We start from the raw sequence: 14,800 nt of genomic DNA, 5'->3' as shown, positions 1-14,800 counted from the left end.
ATGGGAATACTACGAACTCTGTTTGTCCTAGCACTTTCTTCGCCAATCACTCGCGGGATCTCCAATGCGCAAGTCAGCCTCAGAACATCACTGTGTTCCACTGCATTTAATACTGTGGAGTTGCAGATCTAGTTAGTCATGGCTCGTGAGGTGCATCGTGACGAGCACGATGGTTGTTCCTGTTCGCGGAGCAGCTGGAATAGGCGGTCGCCAAGCCCACTTCAGACAGTGGTCCTCCCTGCAATCAGGCATGCTGCGATTGGCCGCTTCCGACACTGGCAAATCGTGGAGATGGGAAAACGAGGCCCGTATTTGAGCTTACTCCACATGGGACGAGTTTTCGCCGAGAGAAATACGCGCGGGAAGCAGCAGGCTCGCAGCATCGGGCACCCAGAGTATGAACCCGGCCAGACGATTGTGAATTCTTCAGATTCCTTCCCCAGAATATCTGTTATCCTCAGTTTTGAGATGAAATTCTTTGTCGCAATTATCGTTGACTGTTGTACGACTGTGCGACTGTGCTACCGGCATGGCGGGATGATGTCCCATGTGGTTGAAGAACAGCCATGTGACGGGGAACTTGCCATGGAAGGCAATGACGCAACCGACGGGACGGTCCCAGAGTTGGAACCAACCTACGAGTCTTCACCACAATAAATATAAAGAAAGGAATAAGAATGCGAAGCAATAGTTATCAACTGCAACTGCTGCAACGACCCGGGGGATTGATTTGATTCCGTTGGTTGCCGTCTAACCATAATAAAGTCTATACTCCGTGTACATCCGTCCTCATCCGGTCTCCCCCGGATGGCTTGATTGGAGGCAACTTCCTATAGGTACAGTCTAAATTCGTAATAATCATAATAATGAGCAGATAATAAGCAACCTATTTTTCTGGGTATTATTTAAAGTACAGACAATGTTGAAGAAGGAAAGAAAATCCGAGGGTAAGATTTGTTTATAATATTGTTGCATTATCTGTGGATCAGATGGGATGGGCATAATAAGGATATATCTCCACATCTCGATGTCAGTGACCATGACCTACAGGACATACCATGATGATATACATACGCCTATTATATGTTGAGTAAGGTATGTACCTAATGTAGGAGGTATATGTTGTCACATAGCCAGTGATGCTGCACACAGAATGACAAGCGCAGGGGATCAACACTACAGTAATAGTCTGTCTGAAACCACTTACACTATCTAAGGTACCAACTAGCGTGGTTTAGCAATTACCATTTACCTCATTCAGGTCCCCCCCTCCTTTGTAACTCTGTTAGGTTAGGTCGTTTGTGCTATGTACTCCACTCTTACTCCGTGTACTCCTACAGAATGACGTGGTAAGGAGAAACAGCTACACTTGCGGGAGCAGGCGGGAGCGAGGCAGTGGTAGTAATTTAGTTGAGGACTACAGAGTACAATTGTACAGTACAACGCCAATATTTATTTAATAAAGCAGGCATACCGCTAGACCACTAGGTAGGCCAGTTAGGGAGTCGAAAAGCAAATCAGAATTTATGACGCTAGCCTTGCTACAACTGTATTCCTAGTCACCTGACCATCTAAAACGTTATCCAGGTCTTCAATAATACAGTGAAAGTAAGTGTGCAAGCAATATGCCCCTCTCTGCAGCAACTATTAGAACATTTGACAACCGTCTTCCTGCCAAACGTGTATGGCAGGGTTGTCTGTGAGGCATCTTGAGGTATCTACCGGGTTACAGGCTTACAGCTTTCCTACCTAGGTATATAATAAATATACCTGTAGCCTACATGTAGTGATCCTGATAGGCAATGTCAGAAGAATCGTAAAATCATCACATACATACAGTATTAAAACTAGGAAAAGTCTTCCTCTATCTCAGCTGACGCTGACTGTTGTTCACTGAGATATTTCTGGACCGTCTCTGATGACATGAGATTGTCTCTCTGTCGCCAGCCAGTCAGTAAGCTTCTATATCCAAAGACAAGGGGCATGGGTACATTCACGTACCGTCCTGGTCAGATCTTGAATCCCCCTCCGCAGCAAGTCTGTCTCTAGGGCCCGCAATTTCTTGATGGTGAAATACACATCGCTTCGAATCCCGGTCTTCGCGCCATCCTCGTCGTGGTCGACGCTCGAGAACGCTTCCTCCGTCTCCTCCAGCATCGACAGTTGCGTCTCCAGACGGCCTTGCAGGATCACCACCGCGCGAAGCTGGAAGACGTCCCATAATGGATCCGCCGCAATGATGTCCTTCAGGGACTCAGACTCCGAAGGCCTGATTTCTCTCCCTTTCCAGGATGCTTTGAGCTCCCGGCCTCCATCTTGTGTCTGAAGCACCTCAAACTCAAGCCCATCTTCCTCATTGACGCAGGCCCACCATACGAACGGGCTCTCCCATCCCGTAGACCCGGAATCTTCATCCTCCACGAAGAGTCGCACTCCAGGAGCGTCTTTGCAGATTTTCTTCTTGGCGAGTTTGAGAGGATCGTCGTCCGGGATGTCCAGGCTGAGGAACAGCTGTCGCGCGTTTGGCACGTCGCTTTCGAGGAACCCGTAGGAGAAGATCATCTCGGATGCGCCCTTCTCATCACCGTAACTTTGAGTCTTACGTGAGTGGACTAGCTACAACTGACATGGAAAGTGAGGGGAGGCATACGTGATGGTGACCTCGTCCCCCGGATGCAGCGTCTTGCCCCACCGCAGTTGCAGAACCGCATTGCCTTCCTCATCCGTCTCGTACAGCGCGATCGTCGCATCGCCCGAGGCATGGTTGGCCATATCAACGCAGGGCACCATCGCGTGGCCTGTTCCGGGGAGGTCCAACGCGCGCGACCGGTACATGGCGTCGACCTGCTTCCAATCGTCAAAGGTCAATTTCCCCGTCTCGACGTCCCACCATTCCCGCATGCACCACGGTATCGTCGCCGTTGCATTGCGGAGATGCTCGAATTCGCGCTCCAGGGAGGCGATCTTCGTATCGACGGCGTCTTTCAGGGACGTGCCATAGAGGAGCTCCCGCTCGTCTTCCGTGTAGAACGTGGGCAGTGGTACGGAGGCAGGAAGGAACTTGATGTATTCCGACCACGGATTCGACACGCCGATTCTCTGTGAGGAGGCTTGGTAGGTGATGTGGAGGAGGAGGAAGATCAGGATGGCGCCTCGAGCTGTCTACAGATATCAACAAGATGCCGTAGAAATAAATCACTCGCTTAAACTCACTTCGTTACATGACAAGAACAATAATTCAAAAAAAATTATTGGGGAAAATCCACGTACTCTTCCATAGTCGCCCACAGCTTCCAACACCTCCCTCAGATAGCGATCCGACTTGGCATAACTGTCCACCAGCGACAGCGACAGGACCATGTCCGGGGGCACCCTGATGAGGATCTCCGGCCGCGACTCCTCGCTTTCCGGATCGCCATTGTATTTTCCCTCCTTCGCAATGACGGCTGAGCCCTTGTCCGTCCCGTCGGTGGACCGGAAGTGTTCGAACGCGACACCGTGGAACGTGATGCCGTTCAACCTGGCCCAGGAGGTGAGGGCCTCAATGGGGAGATATTGTCGCTTCATGAGAATGGATAAAGAAGGAGTCTTTCCGTTTTTTTTTTTTCGAATCGGGACGCTCCCTCCCTCAATTGCACAGGGCGAGGAGGGGTAGCGGTGTAACAATTGTTGACGCCAAAGTTGGGTCTGCAAAGCTACAGCGCAAATCGAGTCCGTCCGCCTTATCGATAAGCTTAATCACTGATTGTTGGAGCCCTAAACCCTAAGCCCTGACCAGACCAGGTATTGCCGCATCCAGACGTCATAGCATTTACTGCCAGTAAAGCAAGCATTCTGACCTTGGGAAAATAACAGACGATTGTAATATAAGACAGATCGGGCCATTTTAAAGAATCCCGGATTCATTGGGTATATACGTCTAGTGGGGGAGATCGATAACCCCTTTACTACCGATCGTGATACATCATCTCGTCTACAGCTTAGGTATACGATGCCAAGCAATCGAAGAATGCCATCCGCAGTGCGACGTATCCTCATCCTGCGACCCCCTCGGCCCTATCTCTTCCCTCTCCGATCAATTCTGCAGCCGGCGAGCCTCCCCACGCCAAACAGCGTGCGTGCCCGTCTCAAGGGCGACACCATCCACGCCAAGGGAGCGTTCAACGATTGGACCGGCACGACCACACAAGACCACGCCATCAACCGAGCCAACAATAAGGACATCACAGATCCCGAGATAGAATCCACCGTCTCGGGGCGGCAGGAGCATGTGGAAAATGAAGGGATTGCGGACCAAAGCAAAAGCCAAGCGACGACCCAAAGGGACCTGGGGAGAAACAGCAAAAGAGCGAAGGAGGAACATCCGGCGGCTCCAGAGCCGGTGATTGGAATGAATGATGAAAGGGGTGAAGTGAGTCATGAATCTTCTCACCAGCCCTGCTTCTTCCATAGAAGCTCAGCTCATTCTAGTCTTCTGTTCTATCCAAATGATGATGACCATGTCAGATTGTCGTGCGGCTAACACTTTGCCTTACAGAAAGGTCATTGATAGCCTCTACCTGAGATTGCAGAGAAGATGAACAAGAAATCGCACGGGAACTGAGACTGCGAAAGATGGCATTGCATCTCGTTTCGAATCGTGGTATTTGTAACTGTACATAGTAACATATATCGGCTAACGGCCAACCTTGAAAGAAAGTATCTGCATGAGTGTCAGTACGCCTGACATATATGAAGCGTAGTAGGATTGGGAACAGCACGTACATCGTGTTTTCCAACTTCGACAATTTCATCCTCTGAAACCCTCACTCCCCCGGCTTCTTCGACATAGGCTATAGGAACGTCGCCCATTACTTTTCGGGCGACATCACCCACGGTACTACCCCTGTATGCATTGTTAGATATGTCTCCTTAAACAATGTCTTCCACCAAACGTCTTCCAGCAAACTCACTTTTTCACCAGGACACAGTCTCTGAAGACTGCATTGCCACCGGTGCCTGACCCAAACGTGTGAACATTTCTGACCGGAAATACTGGCACGAGACCCATGACTTCTGCCGCTCTCGAAAGGCACTGAACGACTCCTGTCGACCCAAACCGGTACAGCACCATATCCTTCAAATTTTCCACTCGACTATTCCAGGTCAGCAGAAGACATAAAATTGTTCGGTGGAAAGCAACTTACGCCTTCAACTTCTCGTCCATCTCCTTCAAACCTCCTCCGTCCGGATCACCCATCTCAATTAAATCTTCTCGGGTGTCGACAAACTCGCTGCCTTCCGTGTACCTGATGTAGCCTTGTTTTGCCAGTTTTCGGAGGAAGACTTCGGATATGGCGGAGCAGAGCACGATCGACTTGGGGTCTTGCATTCGGGCGATTTTGCTAATATTCTGCATCATCGTCAGCAAAACATACATACACACAAATATACATCTAAATCATCCTGCAGGTGCTCTCACCTTATCTGCGTCTGGGTGGTCTATCTTATTTAGCGCATAGACAGTCGGGAACTTCTCGTCCACAAAAGCATTCACGACTTTCTCGATCGTCTCCTCTGACCATTCTTCGAGGGGCTCTTTCAACGCCAAGCGGTCGAGACACCGCGCAACAATCTGTGCCGTACTTCCGTATCCAGAAAATTGAGCCTGTAGCGTTTCAACGGGCGTTGCCTCTGCCTAGGTATTAGAAAGTTTTTCAGCTGCAAATGATGGATGACCGTCCGTACTTGTCGCAACATGTCGTCGCTTAATGGAGCCCCTGACGGATTTTAGTACCTAACCAGAGCTGCCAATATGGGTACCAGCTTACCATTTCTCCAACAGATTCCCTTGAACCCATCGCACAATCTCCGACCTGAGCCAGACGATATCCTGTGAGGGATCATACCCTCGAGTTTCCTTCCCTATGTTTTGTAAGAGCGAGCGGTAAACAAGCCACAAATTCCATGCTCGTACCTTCTGCATCTGTCGTTCCGCTGACATCTACAACATGTATCAAGGCATCCGCATGACGCAGGTCATCTAAGAACTTGTTTCCCAACCCTCTCCCCTCGTGGGCACCGGGGACAAGCCCCGCAACATCCAGAAGTTCAATTGGCACGGAACGCCGCCCATCCTGGCAACCACCGTAATTGGGCTTGCATCTGTCCGTCAGATTGTATCGTTTGCAGGCGCAGTCTATCTGGAGGTAGCCGATGGCTCGCTGAGGGTCGATTGTGGTAAAACTACATTCGAATTAGAGTCTGAAAATAGTATATCCAATGACGCGAAGCAAAAGGTAATGACATGTTGAATATATCGAGGAGGGGGAGAGGAGGGGTAAGGCATAATGGAGAGCGGGGTCACGTACGGAAAATTCCCTGTGCATCACAACATCTGTCAGCGCGCTTCACAGGGCTGTTTAAACATGGGAACAGATTGGTATAGACCTACCAACTTTTGAAGACGCATCAGTCAGACTGTTCAGCGTCGTCGACTTGCCACTGGAAGGCTATATGCCCCTCATCGTCCAGGGTCAGCTTGTAGACCGTTGCGGAAGCATCATTCCAAACCGACCTTTCCCACGAGCCCGATAAGCGGATCACGGGGCATTTTTGAATCGCGTCAATTATGCGGGTTGGAAGAAAGAAGAAGGGATAAAATGAGAATTATCTTCAGGATCATCATAACTTTGACGCTGGCTGATTTTGTCGCCATATGGCGGAGCGATTTTCTGCCGCTTGATAAAGGAAGGCGGTGAGTCTGGTTGAAGTATTTACCTAGCTAAGTATATGACGTTGGTAACGATGTTAGAGAACTACACAGATTCTAAAATAATTCTTTCTATTTATCTGCAGTTTGAATTATCTTGGGAGAGGTTTCTATCTTTAATATTGGTTATTTTGCCAAGTTTCTGAGCGCTTGACCGCGATGTGAAGCAGATATCGGCACATTATCGATTAACTCATAGTAGTACCGTCCATGAATTCTTCGAAGAATTAGCATATACTGTCAAGATTGAATTTCACAACTTATACATGCATGCCATTTGGTGTTTTCATTCTATTATATAGACACCAATCATTACCTCATCTTTTTAAGGGATCTATAGCCTCTTCAAAGAAAATCAAACGATATATTCCAGAACGTTGAACAATTGGATGCCGTTTAGCTGCAAGTATATACACACAAGGTTAATCAATTAGATTGCAGTCATGTTTAGACCCAGTTTTCTCGTCAGGAACTAGATGTCTCTGTGCGTAGCTCCGTTATACCAGTTGTTGAATAACCATGCCTGCCTATAATCTTAACGACTTCGTTCTAATTGCAATCACGTTTGCATGAGATGAGGTTGAAGACAGCTAAGGAAACATTGTCATCGACGACGACTTCAGATCGCTTCCATCAGGGAGAAAGGTACACGATCGGCGCCATCCTCTCCCAGCACTAAAGGAATCCGATTTAATCTAATCAGTTATTGAAAAGAGTCGATCGCATAGTCTGATAATGCGATAATTGAAATACCATGGCTGGAATTCCGGTTTGGGTTCCGGAGCATAATCTGTTTGGAAGACCAGACCTGTCCCAGTGCAGTGTCGTCATTGCAGCACCACCACCATCAACGCCACCATCGAGACCACGGGCTACTCCATGGTCCTAAATACATTCCTACAGTACTAATACAACCATGTTACTCTTCAAGATCAAGAACACAACCATCTACTTTCTCTGATTGCCACTTTCTCCTCTCTTGAAGTCATTTCTCAGATTGTCTCATCCATCATGACTGACCCTACTTTCCACAGAACCAAGCAGGACGTCCGCAAGCCAGAGTCCAGACTCAGCCTTAATCACCGTGGCCGCACTCCCAAAGTCTCGGATGTTTCTGCGATGAAGGTAAGCTCAGTTGATCGACAACGTCAACACGGAGAATAAGACTAAGACTTCATCCAGTCCATCATCGACACGAACGTCGACAAGTGGAAGGAGATCGACGAGCGCAAGGCGAACTTGCCCCTGCCCGACCAGCCTCCAGTTGCTGCCGACTGGCAGTCTGCGAATGGCAAGACGATGGATGTCGGCTCTGGCGGGGTGGAAGGCCCCGTTTCCGGCGAGAACAACAGTTCATTGCGATGGCCTGATACTGCGACCAGCAGCGCGCGGGTGGACGGAGAGGACTGGAAGACGAACACCGAGCCTGGTCCTGGCGTTGGGCGACAGGCCAGGGACAACCTGAAGAATCTGCCCTACGACGTAAGGCGGCATTAAAATGTACAAATCTACCTAATCGTCACTATTGCCGGAGTTTTACTTTCTTCTATGTGATTACCACAGCTGTTATGGAAATAGACATGAAATTCGATGCATGAACGAGATGAAGCCAGATGACCTTCAGTCAGAGCTTCTGCGTAGAGACGCTGTATTCATCGAGTCGGTCACTTTCAAATCGCTCCTAAGGAAGAAATATAATTCATAGAAAGTATTGAGATTCTTTTGTTGTCATGATACCTGTTGCCCAAAATGTGATGTTTGCAATGTTTGATGTCGTCCTATGATGTCATCCCTGGGAGTATCTCAAGACAGGCATTTCTTTATTTACAGACAAGCTGGCATAGTGAGTGGAGAATTTTGTATATGAAACGCAGCCAGCTCCCTGAAGCATCACCTCGTCAATATGTCCACTACCAACTAGGGAAGTTCTCCCTGATGTATCCTGTTGCTTTCCCAGGATAGACAACTCGACGTTCCCGCCCCTGGATCTAGGGCTCTCCGTAAGGATGACATCACGGTCCTCATCATACAGGCAATTTTCGAACGTTTGCTTTGGTTGTTCTGTCTTGTGGCCAGACTGAGCTGTGTCCATCTCGCTGGCTTCACCTCGCCTCTGTTGTTCAGAAGGTCATAAATTTTCACTGACAGCGAAAAGAACCTTTTCGAGCAGCACATTCAAAATGGATTTCCAAGGAACTCCTATCGGCAACACGAGGACCGGCACAAAGGTATGTAGCTTGGCTCCTATCCACGGCAGTCAATGGATAAATTCAAGATCTAACTACATGTATGTCTAGGTCACCACCGACCCAGCGCTCTACAAAGAACCTATCAAGGAAGGAGCGGGAGCTGTCGCCAGTGATTCTCTAGCCGCAGAATCAGTGCGGAGTGGTGGTGCATTCTCTCAGAATCGCGACAGTCAGCCCCTAGCTGTGTCCGGCGACAAAGCGACGTTCAACAACATCAACACATCTGGAGCCTCCGTGCTCCCGAAGACTGAGAACGCCACTGCCCGTGGAGACCTCGATAAAAACGAGAAATACCCCGAAGCCGTCGGTGGGCAGGGTGAATACCCGGGACCGCATCTTCCTACGGGTGGCTACGTTGGAGGGTCGAACAAGACGAAACAGGACTTGGGTCTGCAGGGCCACCAGTATGCTACAGATGGTGATTCTGAAGCCTGTGGTGACCGTGACACCTTCAGAAGCGAGCACAATGGCGGAACGGCGCCGTCATATATAGCACCTGTTGTCGAGACTATGGGCAGCACCAACGTCGAAGACCCCCGAGGCAACAACCTCCGCGAGGGCGGCTTCGACAGCAACGACAATAACAACGCCAGCTTCACCTCAGACATTGGAACGAACAAGGATCCCGGCCGGCTGGCCGAAAACAAGTTCCAGCGCGTTGTTGCCGAGAGTGGTGTGCAAGTTGGCCACACGCAGCAGACACACGTTGAGAAGGGCGCTCAGCTGTACAACCCATTGAAACGAGACGAGAGTGCTTAAGTTGCATTTGCGTTACGAAATCTTACTTACGAGCAGGAAACGTTTTAAGGTGTGGCGAATCCCGACAGTGTTTTAGGGATTGTAACTCTGGCATATCCAATGTATCATAAGAGAATCATCCAGTATTGCGACGGCTGGCGTGGCTGGTCGCCTACTGGTGTACAGTGCATGACAAATGAATAGACTAATGATGGGACGAACCTAAGATCGCGCAATGGAAAGGTTTCTGAGGCCGCTGTTGATCAGGCAGCCTAAATCCTCAATTCAATCCAGGTGGGCGCAGCTAAGTATTTTTTTTTTCGTACTATGCGATAAGGAAAGAAGAACAAAGAAAAAAAATCAGGTAGGTATATTTACACCTACGTAGTGAGAACCAAAACTAAAATCAAAAAGCTGAGGTCGATAGGAAGAGAGAGAGAGGATTTATAAATCTGAAATCTGACCTAAGTAAGAAAGTTAAGAATTCAATTTCACGTGGACTCTTCTTAAGATGTTACCTAAGTAGGTAGGTATTTTTTTTCTTCTCGATATACCCCCTCCCCTCTGACCCTTGGCGTTTTCCTTTTTTCTAATTTTGTCTGTCTGCCTCTGCCTTCAACAAGGATATTCGTTATCAACTACCTAGTAACTAGTAACTGCTTTCCTAATTGATTGCTCCTATGTACTATAATATATAATATTTTCTTGCAGCTACTGATAGTACCTACCTAACTTGTCGAGAGAAACAAACCCAACCTAACCTATTATTTATTCTCGTTAATGGATAAATAATATGACTGGGAATAATATACACTACTCATGACCAGAATCTAGAAGGTATATATAGTCAAGAATCCTTTTTTTTTGCAGAAGGGAGGGGACAATAGTCAAGAGTTATCGTATCATTATCGTTATTTATAGAGTCCATAGAATAATACTGCGATGAATGATTTAAAAGTGATCACCCTGTTTATCCACGCTAGCGAGCTCTTCAGTTTCCTTCGTCCCTTTTTTGTATATCCATACCGGATAATACGCATATGCATATGCATCTTTGGTTCCGGCTGCAATTCTGCATCGCCATGGAGAATCAATCAATCACTCCGGAATCTGTAAGTTTAGTGGTGGTGGTGGTGGTGTCCGAGTTCGGAGAGAGCCTTGTTGAATAATAATAATAATCACGATGATGTTCGTTCCCAGTAATCAATGATGCTGAGCTTGGTTCTTGCTTTGTCTGGAGGTTGAAGTCATATTGCCCTTTTGCATGGAAATAGGCAATGCAGAAATCTATTTAGGTGGTGCGTTCGTTCATCTCACTGGCTATCACCTCGCCATCGTCCGCGATATCTTGTATGTATGGCATGCAACCTTGCAACTTGCGAGGGATGGAAAAATCTTCACAGTCGGCCTTTCTTTTTGACCTTGAAATGTGTACAATATTTTCCCTAATTTCCATGAAGCTTCTCTCGACTTGGCAAAGTGACTTGCTTCTTGCTTGACAGCACGTGCATCCCTACCTCGCGACATTTCCATGGTAATCGGTTGAAGGTTTCATCGAGCCTACCAACCCATCCTCCCGCACGGACTGATCTCGATCGATCGATCGTGGAGACGAGACCGAACGAACTCCTCGGACATATGTCATTATCATATGTCATCTGTCATGTCAATCAATCCCCATGTCGTCGATGGCATGGGTCTTAACCACGTTTTCTTTTTCCTTCTGGGCATGATGGCATCAGATCCGTGTGTCGGCGGAAGTTCCTGCTTTTGTTCATCGTAATAATCTGGTCGTCTCCGCCCAATAGGTATGTCACCAGCACTCCACGTGAAGCAGGAGGTGCATGTCATGGCGTTCGTGGCGCGCGGAGATGTATCCATCCAGAGGTTGGACATCTTGGCGCTTGGCGCTTGGCAAGCGAATCAAGTCAGTGCGCTTCGAAGTACCTGGGTAGTATTAAATAATAATAATAATTAAGATTTTTTTTTTCGTTTCTGACTTCTTCGCTTCTTCTTCGGCTTTCTACGGAGTGTATTATTACTACTACTCTTGTCAGTGTCATGATATCATGTCTGATGATGATGGCGCAGTGCCAAGCTGTGGAAGGTGCCTGTGCGAGAGGTGGCTTTTGCTCACCTTCCAAGCCAACAGAATATCTCTGTTGACACCTTTTTTGTTGCTAATATTGTAGTCGTATCAGTTTTTTTTGTCTCTGCTAACCGTTTCACGAAACCAGATGGGCCAGTACCTATGTATGGAGTAGGGTTACTTCCAGCGTATTGTGGTTAGTCTGTCTCAGTGTTGGCATTGGTACTATTAGTAGGTAAAAGAGCTTAGAGCTTACCTGCTTAGGCCAATTCCTACAAAAATAGCGCGATACCATCCAGATTGGATGATGGAAATGGAGCAACCTGCTCTGACTATGCCGGATGCGGCAGTATCAGCATTCCGGACCCTGGATCCGAGTCCCAGCACTAACCATTAATTGTAGCCGCGTGAGTCGTGACCATGTGGCTGAGAGTGATACGCGGGAGGTAGGAATACACGAGAGGGAGCATGTAATGTGCTTTGAACGGTTGAACCTTGGGACGGCCGAAGTAAAGAATGGGTGGATTGATTGACTTCCGCCGAACTCCGCCAGAGTATGTTGTATGTACAGTAATGTACCTCCATCTTGGAGGTTTTCAACCACATTTGCTTGGTGAGGACAATTTATTCCTCGTAACTAGCGCTACTAACAAGGAAGGGAATAGATAGCACAGCCGAAGGAACAGCAGTGCTGGTGTTAGTTACTAATAGTACTCCGTATGGTCGTAAATTACTACGAGATACGGCCCCAGATCTGCAGTGAGCCAGTATTAAACCAACCAGGTTAATATGATTGGGGGTTGGGACTCAGGCAACCAACCTACATTCGCCAATTTCTTTCCTAATCACATCATCGCATGTTAAAAAGTGAAGCGAATCAGGACAAATCACGATCTCCGGCTTCCTGTCTGAGCACTTCGGATTCCACTGGGTCTTGAACTTCTCGAGCACAGTGCGTCAGGCCAAGACGTTGGAACTAAAGCTTGAGCTTGTACGAGGTCCGTCCTGAGGCCCGTCCCTAGCGGAGTCAAGCGTGGATTATTCTTATTCGCTCTGCTGATCCTGCACAGAGACAGTTAGGCCAGAAGCGTGCCTGGTGGGACCTTGTTCGTGAAATTACCTCCATTCCAAGTTGCCAACTCGGTTAGGTACTCCGTAGGTAGTTAGTGATCCCCATGAGGCTGTGGATATGGCTGTGGGATGTGGATGGATATGAACCATACCAAGCGAGTCATACTGTGACACTGCCAGTGGTCATAGGGCTGGCAGGTAACGCAGGTTAGGTTTCGTTTCTAATATTAATCCCATGAATGGAACTCGTCTTAACTAGCACCATCGATCTCTTCCTTTTTCTCTTCTTTTTTCAGCCCCGGAATAATATTAACGGAGGAGCAGCACTGTCTATCTCCCGTCAGCTGATGATGATAATAATAGTATTATAAGCCGTTGCTTTTGGTTTGATTTTTTTTCTTCAGTCTTATTTTTTTTCCCCGCTTTTAATAGGAAGGGGATCTTCTCCTCTGAACTTTTTTCCATTGCAGTGATTTTTTGTATAATTTATTACCCTGTGCCGTCGACCCGTACATATACCCTCAACACACAACTACCTACCTTCCTACCTACCTCCCTATTTAACGAGTCCAAACAAACGAAAAGTCGTTCATCATTTCATTTCGCATTGATTTCCGTCTTGTTCGCACGGGAAAGGACGGCGTGGATCTCCCCTCTAAACTACTCCGTACTCGAGAAAAGTAGCAACAGAACCAGCAGGGACACCACGTCCCCAGGACGATCTAATTAATCAAGATGGCTCCGATCGACATCGTGTGGTGTAACACCGCACGGACGAGTAAAGACTGGTGGTCCTGGTCCAGAGAAGTTACTACTAGGGGAGGAAGTCTAGACAAGGTATGGAAATAGAAGTTATTACTGTTCAGCTGTTCAGATCACGTCAGGAAAGAAAAAGGGAAAGCAAGACTGACGATTGTGTTGAATAAAGGATTCCCTAGAGAGCTTACTGCGCGAACTCGGCATCGAGGGAAACGACGTCATGAGGAAGAAATTGGCTCGATATCGATATCGACAGAAACAGCAGTTTGACTGCCGAGAAAGGACGAATAGTGGATCGAGAACCTCGACCTCGACCCCTTCACATGATTGCCATGATGATGATGATGATGATACGGGATCATTATATGATGCACGACGACATACACCAAGTGACCTGTTGAACGAAGAGGACCGTCTCCTCATCCAAGCAAATGAAGAAGAAAGAAGAAGAGAAAGGAAAAAAGATCGACATCGACATCGGTACCAGTTGTTGCACGACGACAATCAGGATCGAGATGACACTACCTCTGCTTGTGAAGAGGAAACGACTGCTAGATACGTATATCGGGATTGTCACTACAGCAAAGGCAGTGCCTATGGCTACCTCATCAATCGTTGTCCCGAGCATCCATTTACCATAGTAACGCCACCGAAGTGTCGCGTTCACAGTCATGGTCACAGCCATGGCTATGGTTATACCATCGCCGATACGGCCGCCGCACTTCGACATATCGAATGGTTCTTCACGCCGGGAATGATCCTCTTCGCTATGCTGGTGCTGCTTCTTGTTTCGGTTGCGGTCGTCGAAGCGGTGGATATGATATGGAAGAAAAAGAATGAGAAGGATGAAGAGGCAGCGCTGTTTCCCTCTTCCTCCCAAGGAGGGCAGTTTGTGCTTGTCCCGCAGGAAGAGGATGGGCAAGACAAGATATCTGAAGGGAAGAAGGATAACGACCACAACGATGACATCGACGAGAAGGTATTATAGAGCAAGCAAGTCCTCTCGCTCGACTCGACAAAAAGACAGCCTATCGGGTCTGTTTTTGTTGTGTCAAGTCATGTACAGTATTGACCCATTCTCTTATGTATATACCTGCATTGTTAGCATTGGGATATGATATCATATTGGAGCGGTCTTTGGTT

General features: G+C 47.8%; 5 protein-coding genes across 5 annotated transcripts; 3 read left to right on the top strand and 2 right to left on the bottom strand.

Moving 5' to 3' along the window:
• Positions 1–138: 138 nt before the first annotated feature.
• On the top strand, positions 139–657 carry VTN77DRAFT_8917 (uncharacterized protein; the record flags this gene model as incomplete). The annotated part of the gene is made up of 1 exon (XM_069425467.1): positions 139–657. The coding sequence occupies one exon, from the start codon at positions 139–141 to the stop codon at positions 655–657; it is 519 nt and encodes a 172-aa protein (XP_069280794.1).
• Positions 658–1,847: 1,190 nt separating this feature from the next.
• Positions 1,848–3,567, bottom strand: VTN77DRAFT_8916 (uncharacterized protein; the record flags this gene model as incomplete). Its single annotated transcript, XM_069425466.1, has 4 exons — positions 1,848–1,937; positions 2,002–2,590; positions 2,651–3,162; positions 3,271–3,567. The coding sequence occupies 4 exons, from the start codon at positions 3,565–3,567 to the stop codon at positions 1,848–1,850; spliced, it is 1,488 nt and encodes a 495-aa protein (XP_069280793.1).
• A 424-nt stretch (positions 3,568–3,991) lies between these two features.
• Positions 3,992–4,522, top strand: VTN77DRAFT_8915 (uncharacterized protein; the record flags this gene model as incomplete). Its single annotated transcript, XM_069425465.1, has 1 exon — positions 3,992–4,522. One exon carries the CDS (start codon positions 3,992–3,994, stop codon positions 4,520–4,522), a length of 531 nt encoding a protein of 176 aa, XP_069280792.1.
• A 153-nt stretch (positions 4,523–4,675) lies between these two features.
• VTN77DRAFT_8914 (uncharacterized protein) lies at positions 4,676–6,592 on the bottom strand (the record flags this gene model as incomplete). Its single annotated transcript, XM_069425464.1, has 11 exons — positions 4,676–4,702; positions 4,765–4,885; positions 4,953–5,135; positions 5,187–5,392; positions 5,462–5,673; positions 5,728–5,759; positions 5,811–5,904; positions 5,957–6,225; positions 6,351–6,360; positions 6,434–6,491; positions 6,557–6,592. The coding sequence occupies 11 exons, from the start codon at positions 6,590–6,592 to the stop codon at positions 4,676–4,678; spliced, it is 1,248 nt and encodes a 415-aa protein (XP_069280791.1).
• Positions 6,593–13,633: 7,041 nt separating this feature from the next.
• VTN77DRAFT_8913 (uncharacterized protein) lies at positions 13,634–14,645 on the top strand (the record flags this gene model as incomplete). The annotated part of the gene is made up of 2 exons (XM_069425463.1): positions 13,634–13,735; positions 13,827–14,645. 2 exons carry the CDS (start codon positions 13,634–13,636, stop codon positions 14,643–14,645), a joined length of 921 nt encoding a protein of 306 aa, XP_069280790.1.
• Between the last annotated feature and the right edge of the window lie 155 nt (positions 14,646–14,800).

The sequence above is a fragment of the Rasamsonia byssochlamydoides genome (assembly GCF_041956645.1).
Source record: "Rasamsonia byssochlamydoides strain NRRL 3658 unplaced genomic scaffold VTN77scaffold_8, whole genome shotgun sequence".
Taxonomy (NCBI): domain Eukaryota; kingdom Fungi; phylum Ascomycota; class Eurotiomycetes; order Eurotiales; family Trichocomaceae; genus Rasamsonia; species Rasamsonia byssochlamydoides.
The sequence above is the reverse complement of the archived record's forward strand: the minus strand, read 5'-3'. Positions and strand labels throughout refer to the sequence as shown.